The 24,368-nt window shown below is 37.5% G+C and overlaps 1 protein-coding gene across 3 annotated transcripts in view; it reads left to right on the top strand.

Moving 5' to 3' along the window:
• The window catches only part of CADM2 (cell adhesion molecule 2), a 589,355-nt gene that overhangs the window by 404,391 nt on the left and 160,596 nt on the right, over positions 1 to 24,368 (top strand). For all 3 annotated transcript variants that reach the window (XM_048292379.1, XM_048292361.1, XM_048292370.1), the window contains one exon: positions 11,688 to 11,837. In XM_048292379.1, the coding sequence (XP_048148336.1) occupies positions 11,688 to 11,837 (150 nt within the window). The remainder of the gene's footprint in view (positions 1 to 11,687; positions 11,838 to 24,368) is intronic.

The raw sequence follows: 24,368 nt of genomic DNA, 5'->3' as shown, positions 1-24,368 counted from the left end.
AATTTAAGATAAATGTCCATATGCAGCTTGGAGAGCCAAGTCTTTCCACAGTTCCTCCGTAACTTAGAGATGGAACAGCAAAACAAAAACAAGAAGAGAAATCCAGAGTTTACTCACAAATCAGTCGCTGTCCTTAGCGATTGGGGATTGTTCTGCTCACATTATCAACCATTTGTTACAGCAGGGATACTGCAACACATGTAACAGACAATGAGGCCCGTGGAAAAGAAATATATATGGACTGATTCTTGGTAGATGTTTCAGAGATGGTTATTTCTTCAGCCGCATGGCCGGGGCTCTGCTGAGGAACTGCTGCAATCACGGGACCCGAGGGTCCTTGCCCGCGCAGGGGAACACAAAACAACCAATGGGGAATGAGGCTGACCAGGGGCAGGGAAACCCCGTGCTTCCCCCGCCCAGGGCCCTTCTCCCAGGACCACATGGCAGGGGGGGAGGGTCCCAACAAATATGATTTTAAGGAAGACAAAAAAATTTCCCAAGAAAGATGCAGTTTTCTATGAAAGTAATTGATGAATAAAGTTATATGTCAGCCTGTTGGACAGAAATTAAGCTTTTTTGTTAAAAAAAGATGACTATTTCAGCCCAGAAGACACTGAAGCTAATGCTAGTACTTCTTGTGGAAATTCAGAAGTCACTTCTGAGTTCCTGGTTCTGCCATTGGCTTCACACAGGTGCCCCTGTCCTGTCCCTTTCTGTGCTTCCTGAGGAGTCAGAATTTAATTGGGTCGTGAGAGAGGAATAATGAATGCCTATATCTAAAAATATGCTTCATAAATGCATAAAGTAAAGAAATCTGGAAAACTTTTTTTTGGCTGATCTCTTTTGTTAAACCAAATTATTACCTTTAAGAGCAGTAAGGGCAAGAATTTCAGACAAATATGATATTTGGGTTGAAACTTTTTATTCCCAGACAACTTGAAATGACAGCGTCCATGTTGAATTCTCACAAATAAAAGGGATCCAAAGGTCACAATAAAAAAAGAAACAAGTTCTAGAATAAGAACTTAGAGATTTTGAATAAGAGACTGTTCCTACCACCCACTGTGAAAGTGAGGTCAAGTGATGAAAAAATAATTTTTCAAAAAGCATTTTTTGAGGACAGCTAGAGAATTCAAGAATATAATTTCCTTTAAATTACCATGAAATCATAGGAACACAGAATGGTTTCAGTTCGAAAGGACCTTAAAGTTCATCCAGATCCAACGCCCTGCCATGGGCAGGGGCACTTTTCACTAGACCAGGATGCTCAGAGCCCCATCCAACCTGGCCTTGAACACTTCCAGGGATGGGGCATCCACAGCTTCTCTGGGCGACCTGTTCCATATTTTAAATTAAATTTTAAAAAAATTAAATTGTTCTCGTCCTAAATTCCCTTAACAGTTTCCCTTGTCACAGCCTCTACAATCTGTTAGGGGCACGGTGCTGAATGCAACTTGCGTTTAAGCATTTCTAAATTTGTACTGGCAGGGAAATAAAAGTCCATCGTATGAATGGATCTTTCTAATTAATATCTGTGTATTAACCTAAGGTTCAATAGCACAGCAGGGGAAGTTTAGGGATCTGTTTTAAAGAACCCAGGCTTATGTTCAGCTATGTGTGAGGAGCATGGCATTTGTAAATAACCCTCTTAGAGAGCACTGGAAAAAAATACAATCATTATACAGCACCACGTTCAGCAAAGCCACAGCAGCTTTTTCCTGTCTCTGCTGCTACATGGCACACATCCAGATATCTGCTGTACTAACATTTGCTCCTGGGAGGAGATGAAGAAAAAAGGGTCCATAAGGTTTCCATTGGCCTAGACAACTGAAACATCTGCTAGATTCACGAGCAGCTTGCTGGCCTAAGTCAGCAGGGAGAACTGCTGCAGATCAGCACTGCCATATCAATGGATATTTCATAGACCACAGGGAGGTAAAGAGAAAGTCAGGAGAGTATGTGATTTTATTTCAAAGTACACCGAAGTCTAATGCAGTTTTGCATAGAGTGATATCTAAATTGCGCAAAATTAGAGCCACATCTACCACTGATCTGCATGCAAGACTCATTAGGGAAATAGGTACATGGTAGAATAGCGGGATCCAATCCTCATCTTCTAATATCTGCTAACAGGAGCAATTCACCTGGTTCCCAGATGAAATTTGGCAAAAAGCAGTCACCTGAGAAAATATTCTCTTCACTGAGAAGGTTCCACTGGAAGAAGCAGCTGTCTTTCTGAAATATAGATAGTGTTGTTGGAAGGGAAAGGGCCATTCTGTGTCAGGACACAGAGCAAGTGTTGAAGCAACAATGGGAGAGGACAGAGTGGAATACACGTCCTTGTTTGGTGTAAGCTGCCTTTCATTTTTGTAGGCCAAGCCTGGCTTCTGATGCCTGAAAGTGCAGTCTGGCCTAAGTAATTTTGTTGTTTATAGTTTGGCGCCACTTAGGCTCGAAAGGGCTACTAGAGTTGTATAAAGCAGTCATTCTCCAGACCAAATTCCTGTCCTTTATTTTATTGTGTAAACCAAAAGAAGGAAAATAGCCCATCAAGTACAAAGTCAGCTTTAAAACTGTTGTTTTGTACTTGAACTTTCATGAGCTTAAACAGAGCTGTGATCTTCTCTGCACAAGAAAAAGAGTCAAACATCAAAGAAGGTAGATATCGACAGGGTGGGTGAAATCGTCAGTAGTGAAAACTTTGTGAATATACAAATGGTCACAAGTGGAAAACACTTTATTAATCGTTCTGACTTCTGCTCGGTGAGAATCAGAACTGCTTTCTTCAGGGACCGTTCCCAGTTGGCCAGGATGTGTTTAGGTATTGATCAACACAAGGTCATTAAGGGAGTTCAGATCACACCATCTGCAGGCACCATATTCCCACCTTTAAGACAGCGTTGCCTTTTGTGTGTAACAACACAACTCTTCAAAATAGTCTTTATATTTATGAAGGGGATTTTTTTGGAAAGTATGTTTGATTTGTCCATACTTTGTTCCAATGACAGAACTCAAAGATCTGACTTCCATATATTGATCCTCATTTACTGCTAGGATGGTTTTATCAGGAATGTTTACAACTACAGAGTATTTCACTGAAAAACAGCACTGATTTGGTAGTCAGAACAGATAAGTCTCTGGCCAAAATCTGTTTTTTCCACCTTTGCTTTTTTCTTCATTTACCTTTGAGGATGACATGTCACCTGAAGCAAACTGAGCAGTGAAAGTGTTGCAAGTCCAGGTAGCAAGGATTTATTTAGTGTACTAGTGCAATGACAGGTGATTCTTATTCAAACGTGTTTCCAAAACAGAGGCAGGTGGTAAGATCAGTGTTTAAATGTTCTAGTCTAATTAAAATACACTGAAGTAAAAAGAATTTAAATTCGCAGAAACAAGCTGTGGTTTAGTAGCAAATTTATCACTGTTCTTTCTGGGCATACATGTGTAAAAATATACACAATATGTGTTTACTTATATTTTAACAAGAATTAAAGCTACTGTGTGGGCAAATACTAAGGCAAACCTAGAACAGTTTTAATTTTCACTTTTGCTCAGCTGTTCAGTACAGTGAAAAGTTTAAGCTTCCATTTAAGCACAGGAGGTTCCATTTGGTGAGTGAGCTTTTGCCATGGGTGTTTGTAACTAACAATAGGCAGTTCAGTTATGGTGCATTTTTGAGGATCTCTGAATGCTTTTTGAGGTTACAAACATTCAGACAACAGCACTTCTTGGAGCTGATTTGTATAGTTGCCTCCTCCTCTGTCTTTTAACTTCTCTTTGAATGACATTTCAGAAGTTGGTGAGACAAAGTTAAAAGTGGAAGGATTTTAAATCTTGGTTGTGTTCTGCTCAGATAGAAAAAGTGGTCAAACAGAGAACAAAGACGAATAGGTACACAATAAAAAAGTTCTTGCCAGGTGGGTTACCTGCATGTTGGACTTCAAATACCATAATTTGTCTTTAAGGATGAAGGAAGGAGAAAAAGTGTATTCCTGAAGAGATGCAAGTATATTTTCTTTTATAGAAATCAATAGCTGGAAAGCCTGAGAGAGCATTTTTTCCAATAGATCTGAAATTTTTCACAAATGGGGGAAAGGAAGTCATGAAAGGGGTTGTAGTAAAATGAGCAGGAAAAAAATGAATCTACTGATACATTTTTTCTTCTTTGTGTAATTACCTTTCTGTAGAATGTTTGATTTGGAAAAATGAAAACCAAAGTATTTTGATTTTTCTGAAGAAAAACTGTTTTCTTTTAATACTGGGTGAAAAGTTAATATTTCTAATAATACCAGTCCATCTTTTCCTCTAACCAAAATTTATTCAATTATTTTGGAATTTCTAGTAATTTCCCTCTTCTTTACACATTACTTATTTTCAATAATAGTATTATTTTCCAAAGTATTTTCTCCCGGTATTAACGCTAAACGCTTTTATATATGCCCAGAGTATTTCAAACCAGGATTAAAACAGAGGAGAATTGTGGGAAAGGCTGTGATTGGGCTACTGAAGTATCTGAGAGATTAGCACAGGTATCTCCTTGGAGCATTGATGTGTGAAGTAAGAAAGCGCAACTATTCTCATTTTGTAGATTAGGAATAAAAATGTGGTGACAATGAGGCCCAGATCCTCAAAGAAGTTAAAGTGTCCAATTCCTTACTCTTCATGTTAGGATTGGATGCTGTCCTGCTTTTAGAGAAAAAGGACTTTTCAATTCATTAAGGCACAAAGAATTGAGCATAATGCTATAGAGTGAAAAGTGACACAAAGTCTGAGCCGTATTTACAATTATGAGAACCAGAAAATTCATCAGTTTGTTGTCACATTTGTGGGAAGATGAGGCTCACTTCAATTGTGTTTGGATTTGTAACTTTCTCAGGAATGTAGAGTGGTGGAGGAGAATGCCTTTTAATAAGTAATAACTGAATAATGTCACTGGATACTCTTCTCCATTCACAAGCAAATAATACCATGGTGATAGCCTGAAAAGAGTAAAAAACAGTCACTTATCCAAGGTTCCTAGGAAACAGCACTGTTTGTGCCTACTCTTGTTACAGCGGGGATGGGGGGAGACCCCAACATACTCTTTTTTATTTTTTTCCCCCTATTGTCTCTCTCATGCTTTTTCCTGTTTGTCATTGTGGAATAATTCTACTTCAATATGTTTTTTGGGTTTTTTTCCAAATTTATATCTGCAATCTTTTTCACTGTAATATAGTCCAAGTTAATCATATTTTGAGTTAGCTGTTGGTTTGGAAACATACAGCTGAAACACAGGGAGTGAAGGAAGGAAGGAAGGAAGAAGAGGCTTCTTCCTTTTCTTTTTTTGCTGTCAGACATAAATTCTATAGTCTGAAATCAGAGGCTGTATTGGTTCAGTCTTGTCCTTTGCCTTTGCATTATTTTAGTATTGCTGAAACATTTAAAAAGGCTCAGTGAGCTTGAATGCACAGTCTGGGGGTAACAGTTATTCTCTGCATCATTTCTTCTCTCTCTCCTAAACCTGTCATTCTGCAGTAAGTTTCTGCAGTGTTCTCATTAATTCCAATGTTCTTTGCAAGAGGTTTTGTTACTGGAGTATGTAGCAGTTATTAGAGAACACAATTTTGTTTGGTTTGTTTCTTTTTTTAAACGATGTTTCTTCAGTGAGCAAACAATTTAAGGGATATTTTCTCTGGGCATCAAATCAAAAAGTATTTACAATCTAGATATGGGACTAAATTATTGCTGTTTAAGATAGCAAGTTCAGAAAGGTGGATCCATCCAGTTAAGGACTCTCTGTACCAAATAATGCTCAGGAAATTCTTTTGTTCTTTAAAAATGCAGTGTGAATGCAGTTTAGCATGCAGGCACTTGCTCTATTGCCTCTTGAAATAAAGCAAAGCAGGTAGTTATGCATCAGGAGTTAAACTGTCTTTTTTAATCTGTCATCAATATTTTTACTGCTCTCTTAAGACTGTTCTAAGAAATTAAAAAAAAATTAGAGGCAACAAATCATGTAGTTTCTTCCTTCAGATTTTCCAGGACACTAACCTTCAATTTGGTATCCATGCTGGCAGCCTAGAGAAGCAGATTCATTCCCATTGCAAAGTTAGAAGAAGCACACAGTTGCGCAGTAGTGCAGATCTCAGTTTATGCCTGCTGAAATGCAGTTCACAGTATCATTGTTCTTTAAATTAGATAAAGACAAGCTAATAATACTTTGTCTCCTTGGAGAGATGTTTGCATTATTTCATATATAAATTAAGTGAGAAATCCAGGAAAGTGATTCAGTATATTAGATGTTTCATCATAATGGCTTTTTTTTCCTAATGTTTTAGTTTCTTTACTAAGAAAGAAGGCCAAAATTATTATTACTAAGAAAGAAGGCCAAAATTATATTCTCCCTACAGATGCAAGCTGATATTTGAAGTAGTAAGTTTCTTGCTCTTTCACCCAAATATTTACTCTGTTTTTGTTTTTAGGGCCTGGTCCTATTAAAATCAATATTAAAAATCAGACTGTTTTGAAAAAATAATTTGCTCAAGTTTGGGGGTTTTTTTTGTTTTTTTTTTTTTTTTTTTTTATTTCCTCTGATACAGCTCTGCATTTTTATGGCCTCTGGTTTTGTCTGAGACCATGCTGTGGAGGTATCAAATAAAAAGCCCATGGCTTTGTGGTTCTGTGCAAGACTGAAAAGGATAAATCTCTGCTATAGAACTGTAGGCTCTACTTTTTCCCTCTTTCATGCTGATAAACTCTATTTACCTCACAGGGACTCTGGGTAGCCAGGCCCTGTGTAGAGCCAATGTGCCAAAACACTGATAATTCTCTGCATCTCTGTCACCTCTTTTCTAGGCCATCCTCTCTATCCACAACTTTTTTTTTTTTGTGGCTCTCTGATGCACAGTGGTATGAGTAGGCAAAGCTTGCTGCACTGATGCTGTGCTCTTAATTGATACTGATACACTCTTAATTTGTGACATAACTGTTTACTTTCCAAAAAGAGACCTTTGTAGAAACAAAAGTAAAGAGAGGATTATGTTTTCTCAGTGCTCACAGCCACCTAGTCACATTTATAATTAGCCTGGTAAATTGATTAGAATGTATCACCTAAGCGTCAAGTGGAAGTGTTGAACTCATTAAAGAGCTTTCATTGTAATTGCTAAAAGTAAAAAAACAAAAAAATACAAAGCCACAAAACCAAGCAAAAAACCTAACCCAAACATAAACAAAAAACCTGAAATGAACTCACATGATGAATGTTTACAAACTGGACCAAATAATGATAATTATTCTACGTAGACTTGTCACACACTGAGATAAAAATCAGTGTTAAATGTAAAAGCAGTTTAGCCATGATTTTTGGGTGGGAAAACAAAAAAGAAAAGCCTTTCTTGGCAAGAACCAGCTTGTGGCTAATGAGATATGAGTGTTGGTCCTTCACAAAGCATTGCAGGAACAACCTGTGATAGAATATACTTAACTATAGCTCCATCTAGTCCAAATAGCTGAAATACTTTTGCTAACAAAGCTAAAATGAGCAGAGGGGCTGGAATACAACATGATGATAACAGTGTCTCGATGCAGCCGCCTTTTTTCAGTAATTTCATTGCTTGTTGTAATTTACCTTTGCAAAACCTTGTAGTGTTTTCCTTTTCAGATGCAAAGGAATTAATAATGTGGACCATCAGTAATTTTTTTTTTTCATCTCTTTATTAGTGTACTCCATACAGGCAGTAAAATTGTTTGTCCTTGCTCTAGATTTGATTGAGGAGCAGAATGTAATTTGATATACTGTAGTGGATATACATATATATGGATATATATAGATAGATATAGATATAAATATATATATATGTGTGTTTGATTGACTTGACCTGCTGGTGGAAGTTAGAAATGTCATTCCCAGCCATTTGTAGGGAGGAAAGCAAGTAATCTGGATGGGTAGCCCTGTCTTTAGCATCTGAGTTGTAGTCTTTATCTCAATTATACTTGTCAATCACCTCAGTTAATAGTAAAGTAGGAAATAAATTGTACTGAACTTACCTAAAGAGCTGTGTCCAGTGCAGTGAAATATAGGGATGTGTAAGTAAGAGCTACAGGAGAACTGGAAGAAAAAAGGGAAAAATCCCAGCCCCGTGGTAAACCTTTAGTCATACCTGGGTCTGACCCTCAGGTCAAGAGGATTAATTTAGGTGTGCAAACAGGAATACAAAAAACTGGTAGAGAAGTGGCATCACCTTTGTATTTTTGCCTTCTGTGACTGCAGCAGTGGGACTTCCAGGCCTGGGCTGCACACTTCAGAAAGAAGAGGACACATGGAAGAGGGCACAGAGAAGAGCCACAGGCTAATTAAAGGATTGGAAAAATGTCATCTCTGCAGAAAGACTTGGGAGCTCAATTTGTTTAGATTATCAAAAAGAAGGTTAATGGATGATTTGATCACAGTCTCTAAGTGCCTACAGGAGAAATTTGATAAAAGAGGGCTCTTCTGAGCAGGGGAAAAGATTTAAGAGCCAGTGGAAGCTGGATGCTACAGTGAGACAAATTTAGAGCAGGGGTGAATTCTGTGGTTTTGTTTGAGCAATGAGGACTGTTTCTCTCTGAAATAAGTTACTGAAGGGCCATAAATTTTCCATTACTGGGCTTCTTAAGCCAAGGTGGAATGAATGCTTTTGTTAGAGGACATTAACAGAAACAAGGCCTCTCCCACAAAATACTGTGAGATCCTCAGGAACCAGAGGCAATCTTCAGTGGCATAAACCTCTTCTTTGACATTTTAACAGCTGTGTTAAAAGGCATGATGCTAATGTTTTCTTTAGTGTTCACCTGTTTCATATAGGGTTTTACCACCTCCTCCAGTCCTTCTGGACCCAAAGTGCCTTCTTTAGTATCCCAAGTTAGCTGCAGATACAAACACTAAAGTGAATCTCATGAGTTTTTCTTTGTCTTAGTTTTCCCATCACTTACTAGTATTTTTTGTCTTCATTAAGAGATGTGCAGTACCCTTTCATTCGGACTTGCTTTATCTAGTTATCTCTGTCCTGTACAGGCTCCCTTCTTTATACTTGGGCTACTTTCCATGTTAAATGTCTCCTTTTCTCTGAACCTCTTCTCCACTCCAAGCTTCCCGTGAAGCTCTGTGCATCTTCTGCAGAACCACACAGATTCTCTGTTGGCAAGGGATAAGATGAACATTTTGGTCTTCTTTTTATATGCTAGATTAATTCTTGTTTCCAAATAATTAGCAGTCACTGGGGTGGCCAGAGAAAAGAAAGTTCCGACTTCTTCAGGTTATGGCATCTGCAGTTTCTATTTATATGGTTGATCAGAATAGTTTATGTACTGACCAGAGATGAGTCTGTGACTTGGCAGTCAGTAACAAATGATAGAGTGCATGTACACTGACACCTCATGATAAGAGCTGTAATACCAGACAGAGAATACAGGGTAATTATGGGGAGATCTCCTAAACTGTGTTAATAAGGTCCTAAATCATTACAGCAGGTTTTTTATTAAACTACCTCCCATTCCAGTTCTTTAATGTAAACGACAGATTTCACTGTGCTAATCTCTGGCACTAGGTTCTGTTTAATGCTTCTTGTAGGCAAAAAGTATTTTAGCCCACATAGTCTCCTATTCACAGCTCATACTTTAGAAGGTTATTTCTTTGGTGAGTTGCCTGTAATTTAGTGGAAGTAACAACAGGCTGTGTGCATTTTTCTGGATTTTAAAAATTCTAATTTAAATGATAAGCAATTTATGCAATATCTTGAGGTTCCTTGACACACTGGAATTGAAAGAGGAGAAATGGAAGGAAATGACAAATCTTTTCTGTTTTCTTTTTTCTTTTTTTCCATCCTTGTTTATTATTTTTCTCTCATCGTTGTATTTCTCAATGTGTGGTTTTCAAGAAGCAGGGTTTGATTAATGAAGTGTCAGATACAGAGGATGTCATGAGAATTTTGGCATTTATTATTTGCAGCATTTAAATTAGCCATGGTATTTTTAGTATTCCTTATTTTTAATTTACTATGTCTGTTATCCTGTTGATAGTAAATACCCTCTTACAGTAAATATCAGTACACAGTAAATCTTGATCTTTAGACAACTGTAGTTGATATTTATACAAAAATTATAATAGTTATTCAGATTTGCATTTTGGTGGAAATATTTTATTTATTTCACTGATGGGGGTGCTTATGTTCCATGTCTAAGGCCATCGGGATTATTTCACATAGGGAAATCAAAATCTGGCTAGAATTATGTTTTTGGCAATATCAGTAGGTCAAATAGAAGTTCAGTTGTTAATCTTTTATTTAGTACTTCCTTACTCTGCTCCTCTGCAAACCTGTATCCTAGACAATAGATTTCCATTTGCCATGCTTTTATATTGAAGACATGCCTCACTTTAACTTGTTTGGGAACAACTCTGATGAGAGGCACTAAAATAGGATGTTTCTCTGAGGGTTTTATGCTGGATTTATGATTCTGTATTGTATCATTAATGGGTATTGTATTTATTATATCCTTGATGCACTTATGACACATCTATGAGCTTGTTCTCTCCTGTAGGACTGTAGAGAGATTTTTAATTCCTGACACATCCCACTTAAGCGTCAGTCTTGGCATTATACTTCTTATGCAAACATCTCTACCTACTCTTCAGTGCTTCTTTTAATAGAACCTGTGTAAAAGAAGGAGAAGAAAGAAGCATACGTTTCATTTAGAGTATTGGGTTGCCTTTCTTTTGCATTGTACCCTTAAATAAATAATGTATCTCCTAGATAACAATCATATATTCAGTGATGTGTCTTGTTTATTATTGAAGGTTTTTTCTTTCCCCACCCATGTTAAAAATCACTTCCATGGTTTTGTGCTCCCTTCTTGCAGTCCTGTTTGTCAGAACGTGTTGTGCTGTTTGACAAGAGGTGTGCTATTCTCACACTACATAAACACTTTAGCCTAACTGTGCCATTGAAAATGCTTGTGATTCAAGAACCTGACTGATACTGCTCCTGCATTGTGTAGAGGCATTTGGAAATCTTCCCAGTGACTTTTCAGCAAGCACTTAATGTGATTCATAATGCTCTGGGATAGAATCACAGATGTGAAAGAGACCTACTACATCATCTCTTCTGTTTTCATATGAGATCAGGTTATATTCCCCCAACAGCATATGCATCAAGTATTAGATTCACACTACATTTGCTCTCCAACAACTTTCCAAACCTGACACAGAAAACATCATCCTGAGAGGCCTTTAAAATGTACAAAAAGAAACAGAGAGTCAAGGTTGCCCCGTCCCTCTGTTTTAAAAACTCTGTGGATTTTTATGTTATGCTTTCAGTGATGTTTTCAACAATGATTTAACTATATTGCTTGCACTGAGATATCTTTGGGTATGTCTGAGGAGATAAAATTGCAGAGTATTTCTTTGGAACTAAATAGTTACGACTTGGGGGGTGGGGGGGAATCCTTTTTTCTTAATTCATCTCTCTGTTTCTCAGGTACAGAGAATATATTGTAAATGTAATTTAAAAAAAAAAAAAAATTATACTACCTTTCTTTGGTCAGACTAGATCACACTGAATTCCAGGTCTGTCATCTGTGGGAAACTGCTGCAATAAATTCAATCCTATAACTTAAATATTTTCTTTTTTTTCTCTTATTCTCTTCCTTTCTGCATCCCATCCCTCCCTCCTCAGGCAGCCAAGGGCAGTTCCCACTCACACAGAACGTCACAGTTGTTGAAGGGGGAACAGCAAATTTGACCTGCAGGGTCGATCAAAATGATAACACCTCCCTCCAGTGGTCAAATCCAGCTCAACAGACACTGTACTTCGATGACAAGAAAGGTAAATTATTTCCTGAACTCATGCTTCTGCACCGTTTTTTTAATAAGAAAGAAATGTTTAAAACCATTTCTCTTTGCTACTCTAATGTGAATGTATTTCCTATATATCCTAGGACTAGATGTTTTCTGTTACAATTATTATATGATTGTTTGTTGTGGTTTTTTTTTTGACTGGGGTTCACTGAAATACTATCTTGCACATTACAGTATATTTAAATTATTAAAAGGAAAATAATAGGATTAGAAATTCTTATTGTAAGATAATTTGGAAAATGCTGCAAAATATCTTGGTAGAGAATTTATGGGTGGCAAGAGGTGGCAAGAGAAGTAGTATCCCATAAAACTTGTGACTTGTTTTTATTGGTGTTATGCATAAATATGTATTCTATATATTTTTACATTTGCGTATATAATCCCATAGTTTGTTTCTGGTGTACAGCAGTCTGGTTGTTAGTGAAATGCACAGTTGCTGTGGTAGGTGTTCTTAACAGCTAATAGAAATACTTGTATTTTGTGTCCTGATGTTTCCAATGTTTCCATGCACAGATTTTTTAAAATTTTACTTAAATGGGGGAAGAGAAAAAGACAGGAAAACATCCATTCCTTACAAAAAGAAGGACATTATTTTGCAGTGGTATATATTTCTAGACATTGATTTGAACTGAAAAATCATTGAGTTTTACATAATAGAATGCTAATGTAAAGATTACACTAGATTCTGTAAAGAAATTTAAGTTAGGAGTAATAAATTCATCACTTGCCTTTAAAAAATGTGAAAGCTTCGGTGTTGATTTCAGTGCTACAGAAGTTCAACAGTTATACTTAATTCTGGTGCTTGAATTTATTTTGAAAGGTGCTCCATGCTCTAGAACATATTTCAACAAGTGCAGTCATTACTCCGCTTAAAATAAAAGAACTGCTGTCCAAATGCTCTGCTGAATGATTACAAGACTTTAAAACACCTTGTAGGACTGAAAGCGCTTTGTGGATCCGTGCACTTCAATAGAGGAGAATCTAAAACCTGTCATTTTATACCTGCAGAAGCTGCAATCAAAATATGTTTTTTTACTATTAATATAATAGCTGAATAGAATCTCTTGATGGTGTTGAAGTGGTTCCTTTCTCTTTTATCTAATTTCCTGTAGCGTGTAATCATTTGATTTGCAATTTCTTTGAAATCATAAGTACCTTTTGAATGTAGGATTGAAGATGAGAGGTTTATAAGGTGCAAACTTTGCAGCTGTTAAGTCCTGTGCTGTAACCTTTGTCCACATGCACCCCTTTATTTTAGCTGTAGTCATTGGTGATCTGGGGTGGGTAAGTAATGCCTGCAAAACTAAAAGCAGAGAGACATTGTCTACTGATAGAGCACATCAATACTCAGAAAATCTATATCTTTTATAAAATAAGTGACATTTTAAAGGATGCTGAGAAGGACGTGTGAGGACTGAAAATACATTAATTTGAGCATTGTAGCCATTTTGGTGTGAATTGAATTCTGTGTGGTTTAGCTAAATCTTTACTTTTACAACAAATAATTGAAGTCTGTATTACTTTTTAATATAATGAATTAAAGCAACAGAATTTGAATGGCATACAGAGTAGTAAGTACTAGAAGCAATTTATATTCCCCACAGGAAATGTGCAGAGCTGAAGTGTGTAAATTTAAGGGACCGCAGTCTTTATTGAACTTTTAGCTTGTCCCAAGACTTGAAGGAATATTTGATGATTAATTTTATGGAGGAATTACTCTGCATCTATTGCACATGAAAACATCTTCAGGTCCTTTAGCTGGAGATATTAAGTCTTATGTTGGCAGTGGTTTGCGCTCTGTGTGATATTTCCAGTCTCAAGTATACTGAGAGGAGTGAGCAGTACATCCAATTCCTGCATGGAAAACATTCTGCCACTTCTGAAACTGAAGTTACAGCTTTCACTGGCAATTTTTCCTGTTTGTATGTGTATGGGTTCATATAAGTAAGAAAGACATTCCTTTCACATGCCTTTGATGCTTGCATTATTGAGCCAAACTGGAGAGAAGTATTTATTAGTGATTTTGTCAGGAAATGATGACAAGTGAAACTGTAAAGGCTTCCCCTTTTTTTCTCTCCTTGTTTCCCACTTCTCCCAGCTAGGCATACAATTTGGCTATAAAAAAAGCAGCTTTCTACTAGAACCAGTCATTGCATTTAATTTATTGAGAGCCGTGCCTCTGCCAGAGTCTATTCAAACCTGTCTCTTATTGTTAGCCAAAACCAACCTCCAGGTCTTATTTATCCTTTCAACACCATGAGCATTGCTTTTTAATAGCTGTGCTTTGCAAACTCTGAAAATTAATGGAAACTTGAACAGCCATAGAGTTATGTTCTGTGTAAAAAACAGAAGCTCAGACAAGGTGCGTCACCAGCAGCCTTTATATCCGTCAGAGCTGAGTAACTCTGGGTGTTGCCATGTTAGGAAAGAAGTCACATTTGCTTACTTTGAACTTTACTTCCCTTCAATAGGTTATTTTCTACTTATACGAATGACACATGTAGGAATGGGAGCATATTTCTTTCATGTCTGGAAGCATAACACAAATTCAAGAAATCTTTTTGTTGATAGCTGTATATTTTAATAATTATGAGAGAGTCAAATAGTAAAGTGAAGGAACGTGTGTAAGTATCAAAAGAGGGTTGAGAGTGCAGCAGAATATGAGGGAGATGAGAGTTGTCATTGTATATAATAATTAAGGTTAGAAAAGACCTTTAAGGTCATAAAGCCCAGCCATTGACCTTAGGACCACCACCATATGGTGCAAGAGGTGCCAAAAATAGAGCAAATTGTCCATGCAGTGAAAAGCCCTCCCCGCTGGATTGTCCTTGGCAAGACCCATTCTGTGTTCATGCTTCTTTCTCAAACAAGTTGGTTCCTCTGTCTTGCAAAGCCATTTTTTGACCAAAATAGAACTTCTTGCAAAAAAGGGAGAAAGACTCAGTCACCTATGCCTTTCATATTTCTGTGCCTTTCCTCGAGGGGTTAATTATTAGTCTCCAGTTTATTAAAAATGGATGACGTATGTATTATGAAGAGCACATTCATGTAATTTTGCACTCTTCTGAGCTGTGGTGCAGTCATTGACATTGAAGTTAGGAGTCATCCTTCCTTTTTCTGTTTTAGGTATTTTAACGTACAGAAATGCAATGAGCCAAACACACTAATACCAAAACCACATTACTAAAATTACTCTTCTCTTCCCCTCACATACTGTCGTGGCCACCTCTTTCTAAGTACAGATTTTTTTCTCAGTTAAGAGGATTTTGTGGCTAGTAAAGAACACTTTCATCCCAACCTTCACACCAATTTAATATTTATTTAATATTAATAAAGGAGACAAGGACTATTTTTAACTTGGGACATTTCTGGCACTTGGCCTTTACAGCCTTAAAGTGATATAGACAGAAAATTAGGAGTGCCTTGTTTCAGAAAAGGCAACGCTGTGGATTTAGTGAATGTGAAATCACAGTTCAGAGGTTGTTTCCAGGTCTTCATCACTTGCAGTAGGTGGTTTGGTTTTGTTGTAAATTTAGGCCTAAAATGTGTTTGACTCTTTGAGGTGATGGGAATAGGGAGAGGAAATAAATCCTATTTTCTTACAGGAAATTAAGTTATAGCTTTATTTTAGTATCTAACCAAGGTGAAACTGTTGCTTCCCTCCAACTCTTTCTTTGATACTCTAAAATATATTAAGATTTGAAATAACTTTGTCTTTTTTATTATTCTAATGCAGAGTAGCTAAAATATATGAAAAAGAAATGTTTGATCTGGTGAACTTGGTCTCATTGATGACCTATCTCCTTGCGGTCCTTTTTGGTACTTCTATCTTTTTCTGGTTCCTCTACCTCAGAAATTCAAGGGCACTTTGTATCAATTTGATTTTTAATTCTTTCTCTTTCATTTGAAACATCAAGCTTTTACCTGAAAGTAAAAAATACTGTATTGAATAAGTGGATACATGTTCTTAAATGTTAATAAGCTTAACAACCTTACCTTGGTCTCCAGCCCCCTGTGCTCCACCAAGAGAATTTTAAAGATTGTGTCTTCCTTAAAAATAGGAATTCACAACTCACCCTAAGCAAGTTCAGATTCTCTGGAAACAAATGCAAATTGCATGCTGCACTTGAAATGAGTCTTTCCCTACACAGTTTTCAATTAAAATGAATAATTGCCATAGAAACCTCTGTATCACTTTATGCACCCAAGTACCTATAATTGCATAGCTGCCTTTGGAAGAAGCACAATGTGCAACAGTGTAGAACTGGCAGATATTATTTTAAATTAATGTAGGTTATTTTAGTTTATCTTCACTGGTGTCACTTCTTAATGATTTTGAGAGGGCAATAAACGCTGAGAGACATAAATATGAATGCAGAGCTATAAGGAAAAGGCCACAGCATGGAGGCAGAGAGATAATTGATAAACAGAAGACTGAAAAGAACCTTTATGCAACTTGTTATAGCAGCCATCTTCTCATATTCCCATTCAGTAGGGGGAATACAGATAAATACGGAGCAGGATATTGAGTTATAAAGGAGGCGTGTACAACAGAACAATGGCTGTTGATATCAAAGGTGTTTAATCTCCTCAATATTAAAATGTGTAATTGGACTATAAAAAGGAAGAGAATCTGTACCTCGTGTATACATACCTAACAGTTTTGCTCAGTCAGGCAAGTGCAAGTGTAAAATACCTGCTCTCCACCTTAACAGGGAAGTTTGCAGGTCTGTTGATAGTAAAACAAGGGTGTGTTGACATTGACCACGATAAGTTTGCCACAAACTGACACAGATTTTGATGAGACGTGTGCCTGATGCTAATCATAGGTGGGTACATGGCCCCTGTGCTTTCATCAAGTAGTAGCACTTTCATGTCTTACTGAAAAATTAGAAAGGATATTCCAGTCTCAGGATTATTCATCCCTCAGCAGCAGAATATATTTCTTTAGATGACCTTTGATTTTTTACATGTAAGAGTACTTGGCATTTATATAGCTCCCTATCATCTTGAAAGCTTTCAAAGATAGTGGTGCACTAGGCAAGGGTTGTGAGAGGGCACTGTTCTTGCAGAGCTCTCGAGAGCTTCTCTGATAGGCACAGTGATCTGGTGGGAACACGTTTGGGTACAGCAGCTGCCCATGAGGTTCAGCATTTGCTCCCTCTCTGGGGTGGCACTATTATGTTGGAACTTGTGAGTTTAGAGAGAGGCTGTGTCTCTAATCAAACCATCATGACTTGGGATGGTCAGCTGTGCTATCAGCTCCATGAAAGCAACTCCTGACCTTTTGCTTTCTCAACAGAAAGATATTTAGAGGGAGACTGAAATTCGCAGTGTACAAGGCATGGGATTTTAATTACAGTGTCACGTATGTCAGTTTAGAAGGATTCATTAGTGCAGAGAATTTTTTCTGACTCTGACACTAAAATGGTGATTGAATTGCCATCCAAAAGGCTGGTCCTTTCAGGTATGAAAATCCTGTCTCTCTGATGTTATAGATACAAAACTCCATTCTAGTTAGCTGTATTTATCCTTTGACTTGTTTTGTGGCAGCCAGGCTCTGGATATTGAATTTAAGTATAAACCAAATCTACAGCTTTCTCTGGTGATCCAGCCTCACATTCTAATCTGCATAAACAAGCAGAGGTACTTGTGAGTTACAAAAATAATTGAGGACATTTCTGACTGGAGGGAAATGCTGAACTTGCCTCTTGTAGACATTTAATGATTCTGGTAAGCAGTTGAATTTAAGATGTAGGTGTGCAAGTAGACAGAAGGAATTGGCTTGTACAAAACATGAGTCAGAGAAGCAAAGAAAATAACGTTTCTTTTTGCGGTAGAAAGGAAAGTAGAACATACAGGGTTTAAATTAGTTATGCAGGACAGGGAGGCAGACAAGCTGTATTGCTGGGAGTATGGAGAGCCTTAGCATTTAGGTAATGTGAAATCGAGTAGCAATGATGAATGGACTTAGATCTCCACCTTCACATGCTCTGCCTCCTGTTACATAATTGAGTGGAGATGGTATCAGACAGGAGATGATGGCCAAGCTTAACCCCATCCTAGGGTACACATATAAATTAGAGATTCACTGTTACTTAGAGTTTAATAGACCCTTTCATGGAGAGAATACCTTGTAGTCAAACTATGAAGTAGCATGAAAAACAATGGGGAAAAATGCAAGAAAACTATACAGATAATTTCTGAAGTATTATATTACAGCTAGATAAGTTTGGGGGAAGTTATACAGAGGGATGGGATTTTATCTCATTTTTTTCTCCCTGAGCTGAAGGGCAATACTTTGTAAATGTTTATAATATTTGGGAGGCTTCTAGCACTTAAAGAAAAGAATTGTATGAGATAGAAATCCTATTTTTACACAGAGCTTTCCATAAAGATCTTTTAGAATAGTCATTCCAAGGTATGTAGTTGAGATCATTTTTTTTTCTGTTGGTCATATCTGTTGATTCCACAGCTATGCCAGACAAATATCAGTAGCTGTGTGGCCAGCTCTTATCTTTCCTTAAGACCCACTGTATGACATATAGGGACAGATAACCTGGGTTAAGTCTTTCGGCTGCAATTTTATTTCTTACTTATGGGTTCTTGCTCTCACTCACTCCCCTGCAAGGGGTAGGGGAGAGAATCAGAGAGGCAAAACCAAGAAAAGCTTACAGATCAATATTAAGAGAGTTTAATAAGTGAAGGCAATGGGAATAAAAAATTCCAAGTAGTGGAAAGGCAGTCACTCACTCCGTCCCACCAGCAGTGTGATGCACCAGCCCGTCTCCAAGCAATCCCTACTTGGGGAAAACAACTCCCAAGTTTTGTTATTGCTGTATTTTATGGAATATTCCTTGGTCAGATTGGGTCAGCAGTCCTGGCTGTGTAACCTCCCGACCCCTTGGTCACCCCTAACCTTCTCACTGTGGGTGCAGAGTGAGAAACAGAGAAGGCCTTGACACTGTGCAAGCACTGCTCAGTGATAACTGGTGCGCTGATGTGTTTTCCACACTGTTTCGGTCATGGACCTAAAACACAGCACCATGTGGGCTGCTATGAAGAAAATTCCATCTCTACCAAACCCAGTACAGCTTCCCTCTGGGTCATGGATAGGAAATAAGCTTAAATGATTTTGGATGGTACTTCATTAGTGCTCCGAGGAAAGAAAGACACTGTCTTAGAGCTTTTGAGATCAAGAAGTGTCTCACTTTATCCTTAAACCCCACAGGTTTCAAAACAGGTTGGCACTTTTGAAACCTGGAATGCTTGTGTTCATGCATCTTAAAAAAGATAACGTGATCAAAGGGACCAGGAGTCTGTTAAAATATCTTGACAGTTATTTTCTGCATGAATATGAAAATTGCATTTAAAAAATGTATTACAATGCATTAGAATATTATTTCATTGCAATAAATTAGTAGAACTACTCCCACTTACAGCATTTATTTTTCCATTTCTTAGCAGAATCAAGGGAGTAAATGGCCGTATTGTAGAGATGGTTAGAAAGTGTAGGAGCTTGCATTATATTGTGCTGAAGTGTGGGTATGTGCAGAAATTAGGTTTACCAGCACTCAAGCTAAATGGAGAATGAAGCTGATATATTGGAATATGATGAATTGAAGTAGTAGTTGTGATGACACTGCTAAGATTACTCTGTAATGAAGTTTCATGATACTCAGGCTGCTGGCTATTTTTGTTTTAAATGGCAAAGAATCTTTTACTAGTGAAAATTCCTATTTTTTGGGGGCGGTGGGGGGGGGTGAAGTTCAAAAGAGGCACAAAGAGAGATTTCTTTTATCTGCCCTCTCTGCACTAGTTGTTTACGTGGATAAGCTAAATTTCCTGGGATTTCTGAAGAAAACAAGCCTGCTACATTAAATTCTGAACCCATTGGGGTTTTTTCAGACAACTCTTCGAGCAAATGATAGTGAGGAACAGTTTGAGTGCAGAGAAGGGCAAGTGGGACAATGCGCTCACGATGATAAGTGGTAGATCCCGGAGCAGTAGAGCTCAGCATTGTACATCATAAGAAACGTGAAGGTAGGCAGAAAAAGACATTTTGTTTTTAATCAGGAGCACAGTGAACAGTGTTCCTTAGGGAAGGTGAAGGTTATTTTTTTGAGAAACTAGGTGACAGGCAAGAGTGCTGATTGTTATATCACAGTGTATTCAGTATAGCAGAGTCATAGGAATAAGAGAGTCACCAGACAGGCCAGAACCTGAATGTTTTGTCATATAAGTGATTGTTAAATCCAAGAAAACTCAGCTGTGGAGAATAGAAAGAACTGACTTTGTAAGGGATAACTGATATTTGCAGCTCTGGTGAAAATTATGCGTCTCAGAGGAAGACAGCAACAGTGGAAAATATTGAAGTGCAAATATTTAGAAATGGCATATCAGTGTATAAATGAATAGCTTAAATGAATAGGATAAAAGCATAAAAATATTTATGATTAAAAGGGAAAGACAATCATGGAACATTCTGATATTCCCCAGACAGAAATTTGTGATGTTGGATATAGAAAGAAGAAAAAATCCACACCACAAGTACAGTCATGACTTTGCATCTGGAGGATAAAACTCTTCCAAGGGCAAGGCAGAAACCTCTGAAAACATGACAATATCTGCGTGGCACATTGTGATGAAGAGACATCTGAGCTAGCTAAGATATTGCAGACAGGTCTGTCCAGATTCCACAGGGTTTCTCCAAGCAAATTAGATCAGCTGAAAAGAATGTTTTTGGGATGGCTTATATAGATGGATGTAACTTAACACATTTAAAATTTAAGGTTGTGGTACTGCAAGCAGTCAATCAAAAGCTGACTTTGAAACAGGAACTGGAATGAAATGCAATATAATCTCAGCAGCCCTGGACTAACAGCAGGTGGTACAGTCACTGCCATTCCAGCTGCTTTTAGAAGGGTTAACGTGGAGATTAACTATCAGTCAGTAAATGCTGGAGGAATAAAAACACAGCAGGTCAAGGAGAAGTGTAGTTCAGATGAGTGATTCAACAGCATAAGTTTAGGGAATTACCCAAGTGGATGGAAAAGAACTCCAAAGGATATGACTGAAGGACAGTGACTGCCAGGTAGGGAAATAGTAATGGAACAGGAAAAGCCTCTTCTATCAGCATGATTCAGAATTCCCACTCTGCATTACCTAGGCCTGAGACAACTGGATTGATTCCAAACCCTCCCCAGAAGCCGGTTTGATAACAGAGTTGTACCTGTGGACTCCAGCCCTGTGCCCTCTGAAATTACAGCTGCTCTGAGGAGGTGGAGGCTTGCCAGGTTGTGGATTCATTTCCATATTGCTCAGGCAAATAGGGTAGAGATGTCCCAGAGATGTTCTGTCCCCGCAATGTTGTATTAGCCAGGTTTAAGAGTCTCTTGGCTCAGGGACATAAATCCTCTCCAAGTTAGAGCTGGCTGTGAGTATGAACATCTCTGTAGCAGGCTTGCCTCTGCACACTTACCAAGGGTGAAGACAGCTTGGGTCTTTTTTCACTGGTATGTTAAAAATATGCATAATGTACCCACTGAAACAAATTTGTAAAAGGTGTGTACTAAATCTAAGTGAAATTTTTCAATTCCTCCTGTGTATTAGATTCACACCTTATCACGTGAATACAAATCCTGCTATATTACCAAAAATAGAATACCCTATTTAAATTTCCATCAGTAGTGGAAACAAATTAAAGGCAAATTTTACCAAATCTAACATCTGATGTTATGAAGCCAAACCAAAATCCAGATGAGTAGCTTACAGGAGGATCACAGTATTGAGGTCAGGCAAGCTGAGGATTTTAATATAGCCAAAGATTTAAATAAAGGAAGTAGATGTATCCTTTCATAGTGCCTGGATGTGCCTGAAAATAATACTGTTTTCAATTTTTGAGGTGGAAGCATGGGATATACCATTATCAGAAGTGCTCATCTTTCCTCTCCCTTTTCTGGTAGAAACTTATTTAAGGAACATGATTGTTTCAGCACAGAAATTGTAACAAATCATTGTGTACTGGAGGATCTTTAAGGATCTGTGTGCAGAAAAGTAATTGCTGATACGGGGTGAAAATCCTCAATAACTCAGTGAGAGACTCTGTGATGTTCTGCTGTGAGCCAAAGAAAATAACTTTAAATTTAACTGAAACGAGAACTGAATCAACCTGAATGAGATTACTTTCAGAGGCATGTTCTCTGGGTAAAGGAGGCTTGAGGAAACACAAAAACCAAAAGGCAATTGTGTAAATGGAGAAGAGGAAAACACAAACCAACAAACCAATAGCACACAGAGTTCAATCTCATATTAACAGATGTAAAAAAAAAATAATTAAAACACCTGTAACAGTTAATCTGCGGTAACGAACAGGTAATTATTATATCTGTATATTCAGTGTCAAATATCAGTAAGTTTTAAGTATGCTGTTTAGATAATATAAAATAATTAAAACAGGGAAGCGAAATTAAGCTTCTGAAATCTAATATAAAACCAAGATGCAAGATAAGTGTATATACAGTAACAGAAGTATTTCTGAAAGAAAAAATGCAGATGTGAATTTCTGTCATGGAGTCTGAGATGCTAAAAAGCATTTCATGTATGTGACAGCTGTATTAAGTCAGGAGCAACCTTCTAATTCACTGAGATACATCCAAAGTGCTGGACTAGCCATTATCTTTTCCTTCCTTGAACCTCAGCTTAGCTTCTGAAGCAAAGGCCCATTGATCAGTCTGATCAAACATTTTAAATGTAACCTGTCACAAGCTATTACTATTTTATTTCTATCTGTAGCTCTATTGTCCAGTAGCAGCCTAAGAGAATAATAATAATGCTATGCAATTACACTGATAGCTCAACTGTATGTTAGATGAAAGCAAAGCAACCTAAATAGAATTTCTCATTATCTAAAATAACATTTAGAAGCAAAAAACACAAGGCCATCTTACTAGATCATTCTCCCTGTATGGGTTATCTTGTCATGGTTGAGTTTATAAAATGTGCATCACAATATACAGTCTTAGCACACCTGTATTTATTTTTCTTCATACAGGATGTGTTTCCCCTTCTGATGCTCTTCAGATTTTTCAGTCAGTTTTTGAGCCTAAAAATAAAGCAGGTGCCATTTGTATCTTCCCCACCCTGAATGAAATTATCATTAGTCTCTGTGGAAGTGTCATCCTTTCTATTTTAATACCATGGCTGTGCTTGTTAGCACGGAGGAGAAAACCTGTCTGCATTGAGCTATGTTCAGTGAATACACCAAACTTGATCAGACTTGCATGATATGGGTAAGTAGTGCAGATAATTAGCACTTATATTAATTGTAAATAATACGAGTACGTGCAGACTTAAATCTGCCTCATTCAAAGGAAGAAAAACTTCCGATGACTTGAAAAGCAATTCATATTCAAATTCATAGCATGTGATTCTTGGAAGAGTACCCTGAAATCCTTTTTACCTCAGTTACAGAGACAGTAAGTTGTGTCAGCCACTACAACAGCAGAAAAGGAGCAGTGGCACTGTTTATACTGGAATCAAACAGTTTTGGGTTTGCACACTGTTTGAGCAATTGAGTGGCGAGCAAGCTTTAAAATTGTTATTATGTTAAAAATACATATGAATAATTCAATCTCTTAATTGTCAAAGGTTGCTAAGGAGAATCAGAACAGTCACATTCCATTTCTTTTAACAGCATGACAGAAAGTTTTTGTACACAATTAATGCAATGCTTATCTGAAAATGAGAGATATGGTCTGAGAAGTAAAGAATTGCCTCTATTGTGTTGAACCATGGGGAATTTCTGGAAGATTTACAATTGTATTGGCTCATTGCTTAATCGGATGGCAGAAAGATGTTCTCAGTATGTATTCCTTTCTTTAATGAAAGAGGTGATTAACCCATGCCAAATGCTATCTTTATAGACTTTTTTCTCCAACTACCTAGCAAAATTATATTTAATCCATCTACAGATGCACAATATGTTCTGCTGATGTAGTTGATAAAAGACATTTTCGATCATTTTTAATTTTTGAAGAATAAATTTTTATCATAGTCACATCTTGTGAGAAAAGCAGAAAAGGAATGAAGGACTCTGTACAGCTGAGCTCTTGGCAGGTCTAGTAGCAACACTTTAAAATGCTCCTGTCTCCAGTTTTCTGTCCTGCCCCACTGCCAGATGTTATTTAATGGCATTGTGAAAGCAGCAGCAGAAGGGAATTTGCTCTTTGCCAGCTCGCTTCTATCTGATTTTGTTCCTTTGTTCTGATTCTGTTATGGGAGTGGTAATTGCTAGTGCTGGGAATAGAATCCAAGGCTGTTTCTTAAACCACCATTACTAATTCCATCAAAGCACTTATGCCACAACTCAGACTGCTACAGAATAACTTTGCTCTGCAATCCTCTGCTCTGCCTGGGAACTCTCCTGACAGTTCTGATCCACTGGAAAAGTAGAAATGTCAACTTAAAAAGTCAGACTTGTATCTGCATTAGTCAGAGC

This window comes from Corvus hawaiiensis, chromosome 2, assembly GCF_020740725.1.
Source record: "Corvus hawaiiensis isolate bCorHaw1 chromosome 2, bCorHaw1.pri.cur, whole genome shotgun sequence".
Taxonomy (NCBI): domain Eukaryota; kingdom Metazoa; phylum Chordata; class Aves; order Passeriformes; family Corvidae; genus Corvus; species Corvus hawaiiensis.
The sequence above is the reverse complement of the archived record's forward strand: the minus strand, read 5'-3'. Positions and strand labels throughout refer to the sequence as shown.